General features: G+C 40.4%; 1 protein-coding gene across 1 annotated transcript in view; it reads right to left on the bottom strand.

The window, feature by feature from the left end:
- Positions 1-957: 957 nt before the first annotated feature.
- The window catches only part of LOC115171039 (syntaxin-1B), a 59,777-nt gene continuing 50,597 nt past the window's right edge, over positions 958-10,137 (bottom strand). The window contains exons 9-10 of the mRNA XM_029727494.1: positions 9,174-9,284; positions 958-8,612 (exon numbers count right to left, since the gene is read on the bottom strand). Coding sequence (XP_029583354.1) covers positions 8,532-8,612; positions 9,174-9,284 — 192 coding nt within the window. The 3' untranslated portion in view covers positions 958-8,531. The remainder of the gene's footprint in view (positions 8,613-9,173; positions 9,285-10,137) is intronic.

Below are 10,137 nucleotides of genomic sequence, written 5' to 3'. Positions count from 1 at the left end.
ATACTAACTAATTAGAATCAGCACATAGAGGACAGATGAACAGCAGTGTACTGTACATAACATTCATCCCACCTCAATGGTAAGTAGCCATAATGAGGTGATGGGGATAGAATTTGCACCAGGGTGAGTGATCAAAGTGGGGATGTCTTTGCATGCCTTAATGATGAGGTCATAATGTGTAGACTGGACCGTGAGTCATGGATTCCTAATGGTCCTTTTGGGAGGCTGGGAACCAGATGGGCAGTGTGCTGGAGGAGCTAACCCACACAACATGGCTGAGCAGCTGTTCAAAGTCCTTTGTTCAAAGGGTCTGAGCAGGAGTGCTGATATAGGATCAGTTTTGTCTATTGGATATTAATGAATAATATGGACAGGGCCGGATCATAGATCTGCTCTGAGATGCTTCCTCAATATGGCCTAGTCCACCTTTAAAAACACTGACATAATACAATAATGATGGATGACATTTAAATTGTGCGTTTCACTAGGTGTCAAAACATGTTAAATTGTAAGGAGCGAACTCAGTCACCTCACCCACAACCAATTTGTAACACTTGACTTACCGGAGTGACGCACAGCAGCCATTTTTGTGTCCGAATGCTTGCCAAGTCTCGCATATCACAGTGAAGAGTTGTCTGAGATGTTGCTAATCCAGTGGAGGGCGATCAGGGTCTACAGAGATACTCACTGTGACTTCATTCAAAACCCAGTGAATAGACCCCAGGGACTTCAGACCCACTTAATGCTTCATGACAAGGTGTGAATGGATAACATGAGGATGCTTAACACAAACTAATATTCCTAATTCAAAATAACATGAAATAACATTACATTGCCATATGTTTGGTAGATTATGATCTAAGAACATAATTGGCAAATAATACAATTGAATTTGAGCCATTGTGTACTATAGCAATGGAGACTGACAACAGTAATGAAGACCAACCACTGCGAGGGTACACTGAACAATCCTTTTCTTTATTCATTTTTTTATTATCATTTCAATATGTCTGTCGGGTTAGTTTTTTTTTTAATAGTTTTTATTTTAAATTAAAATTTGACACACTTATAAAAGACAGCATCTGCATAGAGTTGTCATCTTAAAGATCCATGGAGAAAAGGGAGCGAGAGGAGGGGAAATACTGGCACATCACACTAACTAAACAGAACAGCAAACAGCAGTACAAGAGAGGGAGAGAGAGGGACAGATAGTTTTTTACATTACGGTACGCACACATACACACACACACAAAAAAAACGGGACACAAGTTGCATTTCCAGTCAAAGTTGCAGCAAACGATCCAACTGTCCTCTTTTTTTCAGTCTCTCTCAGTATCATTTTCTTGTTTCACTCCGATCTCGCCCACCCTGACAACCCCCTCTAACTGACTTTCACTGAACAAGATGGAGTTGTTCTCTTCTGCCTGTGTTGTTACAGATTTCAAATCACTTCCACCAACTGTGGCTTTCGATCTGCAACCAAAACTGTGTTGTGGTCGACCGAGGTCTGAAATAATTTTGTCTCACTTCTGCATGTTAGAGAAAGCCCTTTTTCTTTTGTATTGCACATAAAAGTGGATTTCTATATTGTCACAGGCCAATCTTTCAGTATGATCCACAATTTTCCCTTTGAGGATCAGACCTCCTTGGGCTGCCTCACAATTGGGACAAATCCTCTCAAACTCCTAAGAAGGTGATTCAGTTGTTCGCATCTGATGCGCTAAGATATCAATACAAAAGAGGACAAAACTCAACGCAGAGCCTAACTCATTTCAAAAATTCTTCTTACAATTTTGACAATGGAAATCATTTTCTCTCCTATGCACACGAACATAGGAGAGTTGCAACACTTGCCAGACATTAAAGATCACACAAATGAGTACTTAATGACTCTAAATGTCATGACCACTACATAATGGCAGGTTCAATTAAGAGAAGGACTTCTTTTTTTCACCACAGTATACTTTCCACAGCGATGAGAGACCCTGGGCCCATGAGAAGAAGCCCAAAGCCAAGTGACAAGGTTGACATTGTCATTATACAAGACAATACCAATCATAATGACAGGGCTCTTTTTGGCTGACTTCCGGCTAATAATTGGAGACAAAGAGAGTGTTTGAGTTCATATTTGGCCTGGAAGCAGGAAACCGAGACAACATGGCAATATGTACATTGCCACTCCCTTCTTACTACGGATGGAGGGAAGCACTATTCATCAGAGACGGATGCCTCTGAACGAAATCAAACTGGTTGGTTTTTGACTGATATGGTTGGTCACACAAATTATTCTTTCTTTTGTCCAAACACTCTCCAAACACGCATTAAAACTGAAAGAACATATATGTACAGACAGTCAGTCCAAAGAGGGGGGACAGTGGGGATAGGGCAGAGATCGAACCACTTCACAACTTTGACAGGAACAAGTTTCTCAGTAGTTTTATACATGGACATGCAAGTCATTTTTTCTCTCTTTGAAGTATTTACAATAATTACAAGACACAAAGATCCAGTTCAGTTTAACAAAATTGTGAGCATTCAATATTACTACTATTATTTTTGTTAACATAACTCCTTTATTTCTTTAAATCATTGCTATAATATAATCACTCACTTAGTTTAGCATTTGATCATTTTGCCATCTCCCTCAGTTTGCAAATGTTACTGCATTTTCTTTTCATTATAATAATATATGTAATATCTATTCAGTTTTCTGTTAACCTACTGTTATGACCATTCAGATAGTAATCAACTTTCTGAGGTCACAATTTCGGGGGCATCATTCCTACACCGCCAACCCCACTCCCAATTAGAACACTGATACAAAGGAATACTGTTGTGAGATATGGTGAGTATGTTCCAGAATAGGACCATAAAGCAAAGAAAACAACAAACGCTTTCATTGTGGCAAATAACAGTAGCACATTAGTAAGCCACAATAGAAGGTAGCATCTCCGAAGAGGATTTAGTTGGTTGAGCAACCTCTTCTGTGAAAGCAGTTTGAATATTGACATAACGGTGAGGATAAAGCCAGTGGCCATTGCATAGGGCCTTGAATTTCTTGTGGCTACAACAAGCAAATATGTAAGGGTGCCCGTATATAGCCAGGGAAACCCCAAATATGAACCATGATAATATAAAACAGGTATTTCATTTTGAAAGATCGAACTGGTTATATTTGCAGTTCAAGACCATATTCAAACCCTTTCCAGAAGAGGTTTTCCTTTCCATTGGCTGCGCTGATAAGGCTTTGCACTGACAGAAGCTAGATGGCAAGGTCATTACCGTCATTCATTCTCCACTCATTTACAGAATGCTTTCTCTGTGCTCACTACGTTTGGAGGTCATTCCGATGTTCCGCACACCCGATACATCTTTTAATTTCAAAACAATACAGGAATAAAAACAGAATACTTTGGTTCATCCAGGTCAGTGCCCTTATATTTGCCAAAGTTGATCTGGGTACGCTCAGCTCAGGTGTGTTGCCAGCACAGAGAAAGCAAAGCAAGTGAGCATTGAATTGGGTGTTAAAGAGGCCATAACAAAAAACAACATGTATATATTGTATGCATAAAGACAGGTGTATAGACTACACAGAAGTTTGGATAGGGATATGTATCTCACCAAATAATAATCGTCACTGTTGTCTCCTTTGGACCCACGGGTAAGAGGACTCCGTGTACATCATATGACTATGCATCTCTTCTCACTATTACAACCACAAAGACTACAAACTACAAATGATTAAAGGACAATTTGTGAAGTCTTTTCAACAAGTCAACTCAGAAGTTTGAATCAATTAGCTGACAGAACAACATACAATGATTTGAAGGGGGGGGGATAATCTGGATGATAACTCTAGATTACTCTTATTATATTATAAGTATTTTTTTTGTAAACTTGACTTTCTTTGTGCTCTTTGATCAGGTGACTGAGAACACGTGGGGCAAAATGCTTTGGTTTGAATTTGGTTACATATATAAATAGTGTATTTTTTGTTGTTGTTCTGTTTTCAACATAAAACTGGAACTCAACAGCTACAACCATGGACCTGCTAAACCCGAACAGCCCTTACACCTAGTCGCGTGCTCAGAGTGTGATGCAACTGGCCTGCGTCGATCGCAGACGTGCACACACATACTGTACACAAACAAACGTTCATGCTCACACACAAACACACCATATTTTTGTTGTTGCCAGGGACGAGGGGCATGCACACAAGGCCTAGGAGCTCACAAGTTGCAGTCGCAGCTTAAAGACTCACGATTAACGTTTCCTCACAAAGGACGCATACGCCAGCATAGAAGCACACGAAGCAAAGTGGGATAGATGCCATGGGAGAGAAAGAGGGCTACAGGATGGAATGTATCAGAATTACTACTCGGGGTTCTGCCATGGTGGGGGAAAACAGCACACTACAGTACTCTGCAGGAAGGGAGGGACGACGTTTTGCACCAAACAGTACCCAGAGGTTTACACACACTCGTACATACGTAGATCACCCCTCTGGATGTACCACTGTCAATATGGTGTCTCTGTAGACTTGCGATAAAACAGACACCAGCAGCGATATAACTACAACCCCTCACCCCGTCCCCAGTGAGTAACTATAAATAATCGATCGATAAATTAAACCGTGAACGTGATAGACAGTGTTTTCTTAAGAGTGTAAAGTGCGCACATGATTGAGAGCAGAAATCACCATGCAAACTCACAAAGCCGAAAGTTGCATGCCTTAATAAGAATGAGGGCTCCCTAGCCATATTCCTTTTCAAAAAAACAACAACGACATCAATATAACCCCATTTTAACTGTACATGTAAGTGGTTGGACACAATTAAATACACAGAAGCTTTCAAAATAACATGCTGGCCAGTGCTGGAACGACTTGAGGACTACAGTCAGATTCCCTCCTGGATCTGTGGCTGGAGATGTTGGTCGAACGAACCTACATTTCCCGTTCGCCATTCCTCTGCCCTCAATATCTCTTGCTGCAGCAAGACATTCTTGCCATGGAAAGATACAAATTGGACTTCAGAGGCTCACCAAAGTAATATTAGAGCCTTTAAGTCATGGTGGGACTGAAATATCACGTCTCGTGGTGATCGAGATTGTACAGAACTCAAAAGTGGTTACCGGTATGCACGTAGAAAACAGTGACATGGGTTAGTCCTGAAGTTAAATCATGTTTAAATAGAGGCCATTTTTTGTTGTTTCTTGCTCACTGTGTTCCAAGGTGTGAGTGCCAATCTCCCAAAGTTATGTGGTTGTTCATGAAAAAAGTCAGCAACGCAAACTCCCATTCTGTAAGGACAGCCCACTATCAAAGGCCACTGTTTCACACTCAGAACCAAAGAGCCTTTTGCATGGATATGTGAAATGACTGAACATTTCATTTAAGGTTTCAGCTTCCTATTTATTGCAAGTATTGTCCTTATGATGAAATGGCAGGCTTTAGCACAAAGCATCAGCTAACTACTACTTAGCACTGGAAAGGGCCATGATTTGGTTGGCCACCGAGCTGAAAGTGGAACATAACTTTAATGTAGTTACTATAGTTTAAAGTTTGGACAACAACAGAGACAGTTCATTGACAGTCAGTCAGGGATGACCATCATAGGGCCACTTGACTTAGAAATTCACCAAGAAACCGATGACTTAGAAAATAATGTTCCTTGCTGATGACAATGACAGGGGAATGACCATTTAACTGTGAAGGGTGGGTGGGCGTGTATTGATTATGCAGCAGCCAATAGGTAAGATGAATTAGGTATGCTAATTCCTATCCAATGTCCTGTGAGATGTGCATTAAAGGACAATTCTGTGTCAGAAGGTTAAACTAACGTGATTCTCTGTGTTGGGGCACTCATGGAGTAAAATCATGCGCCTTTGGTTTTACACTGAACAGAGTCACTTTTGGCACTTGGAAATGTTGAATTTAGCTACATTTCCATCTTAAAATCCAAGTTCAGAAAACTGAGAGCTGGCTCCTCCCTTTGAATGTACAATATTAAGGACATTTTCAACACAAAATGAGTATTTTCCCGAAAACATTTGACAACATTGTTTTTTCCTTACAATTATTACATATACAGTCAAAGTATCAATTGCAAGAAAACACAGTTTCATCTTGCGGTGACTAGCATAGTCTGTTTGGGCACTTGAAATTAAGAAAATCTTATCCAGAACGTAGTACAGTTGCAATTAGGGTTAAGTGCCGTGCTCAAGAGCACATAAACAGATCGTTCACCTTGTCAGCTCAGGTATTCGAACCAGCAAACTTTCAGTTACTGTCCCAACGCTCTTAACCGCTAGGCTACAACTTATATCCTATGAAGTTCCTACATATAGGAAGCTAACGTCAAAGGATAATTGGGTTCATCTTTAAATTGACTATATTCAAATCAAATCAATACACCAGCAATAAAGTTATTGCTTTTTCAACATCTATTGATCGTAGAGTATATTCTACATTCTGATTAGGTCCATGTCCAATCTAGATCGCAGGGGGTAAGGCCTTGTCATATGAACTAAACTGGGACACTACTCCATGAAGGTGACCCCAAACAGTCAGAACGCTTTAGTTCATCTAGTCGGGGCCAACACCGTCAACGCAAGCCAGGGAATTGGGACTTTGAGGGCAAGGCTCGTGAGTCATGATTTTGATTCAGTTATTCCCGCAATTGGATTTTAATCTGCGACATTACAGTGCTGGCTTCAACAGAGTCACCATGACATCCGTATCATGTTGCCATGCATATTTCCTTGGCAAGGTAGAGCTGTCTCCTTCAGATAAATGTAGCAGCATTCATATCTGTTCGTGGGCCTGAATTCAAATGGCATTAGTTTGTAGAATGTGCAATCGTAGAGCCCAGTATTCTCTCCTGACCTTGCCATTCTGAACTGGTAATAGGTCAGCACCATCAATGGAATATTAAGAGGGAAACGCCCGTCTTGGTGAAATAGCACCCAAACAACTCAAGCGGAGGGTTGAATAGGTTCCCTAAAAACTCAACATGACCGACCGATTGATCAATTATTAATACCTAACATGTTTTATGAATAGATTCTATAGTTGCGTGTTTTTTAAGATTATATCTCTGCTTAGTAAAAAATACAATTTCACAAGAGGGGCACACAAACGTGTTCCATTCACAGTACCCATTTGCTTATATGTTTTGTATCTTTGAAAATAAAATAAAGCAAAACGGCAAAATGCAAAATATAGCTAAAGATCCATAAAGGAAATATGAGGCCAGACTATTTGTCACAGGACACGTCACACACTACACGACCACAGTATAACTAACCACTTCCAAAGTAAGACATGACACTCTGCACCAGGGCTTGCCAGCATTTCAAGTTTTGAGAATCCGTTGTTCAATTTTCATCTTTACTTTTTAATATGTTCCTAATCTGTAGAACAGGCATGACGGCTATAGGTCTCTCTTTCTTTCACCTCCCTCTATTCCTTCCCTCTCTGGTATATCTTGCAACCTTTTATAATATCATTTTTTTCTCTCTCTGTCTGTTCTCTCTTAACATCCTTGGGAAAACTCGAGCTGGTCGGCTTTCTTTGTCAAAACTGCATAGTTCGACCGTCGGTTTTACCTCACCCCTCCCGTCTCACCTCTCTAATCTCTCTCTGAATTTGGTTTCTGCCGCAGGCATATGGAATTAGCTGAAGGCCCGGAGACGTTTCCCTCTCCAAGCTCCTACTGTATGGATAAGAGCAGAGAAGGGCCTTGATGGAGCACCTGCAAACTGTCAGTTGTTTTTCAAACCTGCTACTGCAGTGCCACGCCCTAAAGTACACGCCTCCATCTGTCTGTCAGCCAGGGCCTTTCATCTGCCGTCGGAACAGCTCCATGGGTGTAAGCTCTTGTCCCTATTGGTCGAAGTCAAGACATTGTTGCCTATCTAGGAGATTTGATCAGCCTATTGCAGGGTTACTCAAGTTGACTACACTAATTTGTCTGGCTGATTAACGTGATTGACAGGAATAATCAACCCATGAGAAGTCTCTAAAAGACACCGTTCAAGCAAAACCAAAGTCAGTCTCTCCCAACGAAACGGGATTATTGTATCTATGAAATAAACTACACCGACCCTCCTAATCCTTCTCCAGTTTTGTGCATTATGTTCTAAAATCGCATCCAAGTGAACTACCTTTGCTGGAACAACACACAATTTAGCAGTCATTGGCACTGTCCTGGAGACCACCCCCCCCCCCCAAAAAAACGTTAAAAAACAAATGTTTTACGTCATATTTCTTTCCAGGTAGCTAACCCATGTGCTGTTTCTTATGTTCAATACATTTACATGTACATTGCAAATTGTTTGTTTATTTGTACCCTCTTTTTTTGTATATGTTATGTATTTAGTCAGCTATAATGTCGGTTTCGTTTTTTTGTCTTTGTTTTTTCAACCCCACCCCTTTTAGAACATTTTCCTTATCTGATATTGTATATGATATTTTTCTCTCTGTGTGTTTTTTTTCTTTCTCTTGTGGCCGCCTTTCGTCGTTGTCGTCATTAAAAGCCCAGGTATCCGCCGATAGTGGATGCCAAGACGACTCCCAAAATAGTACAGCAGACGATGATCATGAGCTTCTTCTGCATGGGGGGGGGAGACAAGGCGGTGATGGTGTTAGCAAGACACAGGGAGACTTGTGATTGTATACATGCTACGGGACAGTTTTACGGTAAGGTACAATATCATTTATCTATACAACACATTAGTGTGTACATTGTGCCCAAAGCTATCATGTGTCTGTGGGGGTTGGTCGCTTGGTAATCACTGAGGTACTGTGTGAGTGAGGGTGGAATGCGCTGTACATGAAGAGGTGGTGGATATTATTATTATTCGAGTGTGTGTGTGTGTGAGTGTGTGTGTGTGTACTCTTTAATAATATAGTATGAGGGGGTGGTGGGCATGAACCTTTTGTGATATGATTGACTGTAGGAGGATGCTGTGCCTCTTTTAGTATGTGTGTCTGTGTGTTTACGTGATGTCATACGTATAGTATGTATATTAGAATGTACAGTATGTATACATCCTCATGTAGGTGGGGGATGTGGGTTACAGCAACGTAACAGTGATAAAACATGTGGATGTATTTATGTGTATACACAATATATGCGTTAGCCATGTTATACGGAGAGCCTGTGACTTACCTTGCGAGCCTGGCTCTGGTATTTGACAGCCTTCTTGGTGTCAGACACCGCCCGCTCCACAAAGTCCACGGAGTGTTCCACATTGTACTCAATTCTGTCAATCATCTCTCCCTGTAAACAGCAAAAAGCACCGTCATCAAAATGCAAGCGGACTGAGGAGAATACCTATTACCACTTTAAGTTAGCCTCAACCGCGTTGTACGCATATGTTTCCGCCCCATGTTTTTTTAAGGCTCATGTGTGGTATCGTATCTCTGTTCTTTCGAATCCAAAACAAAGCTTCTAGCACAAATATAAGCTGTTTTCTATTCATTTTTATTCCAGTTACAAAGTACTGTAAGTGATATTGATAAAGCCAATTATCATCTACATGTTGTCTTCCGTCTAACGATGGATTTTTAATATTGTGTGCTGCATAATGTTGCCAAAGGAAACAACAGTATTGATACATAAATGAGATGAGCGTAGCTAAGTACCTATGTTTATTCATCATACACAATTGCATATTGTCCATGAGGAAAAGCCCCCAGAGAAAGAGAAGAATTGTCACTCAAAAGCATTTTTCCTCCCTATTGTAATTTGGATGAAATAATCCAACTCACCAACGGTTTATAGTGCATGAGCTAAACTTAGAAACCATATTTCCCTGTTACCCAGAAGCAATTTTCTAATTTAGGTCGTCCAGATGATATTCATAGGCTCTTAGTGCAAGTCAACGGTCATTTCTTCACAGTGAGAATCGAAATTGGCAGCATACTATTCTCATATTGTATCTCACATATAGAGATTGTATGTAATATTAACAAATGTTCTGTAAATATGACAATATTTGAAAATGTAACTTAATTAAGTTGTCATAATTTTGGGAATAAACTGTAGTATGTTACCAACACATTTAAGACAACAAATCTAGAATATCATCCAGTATTCATGTGAGGTATTCTGTCTTTGCTATACCATTTCA

Source organism: Salmo trutta, chromosome 32, assembly GCF_901001165.1.
Source record: "Salmo trutta chromosome 32, fSalTru1.1, whole genome shotgun sequence".
Taxonomy (NCBI): Eukaryota; Metazoa; Chordata; class Actinopteri; order Salmoniformes; family Salmonidae; genus Salmo; species Salmo trutta.
The sequence above is the reverse complement of the archived record's forward strand: the minus strand, read 5'-3'. Positions and strand labels throughout refer to the sequence as shown.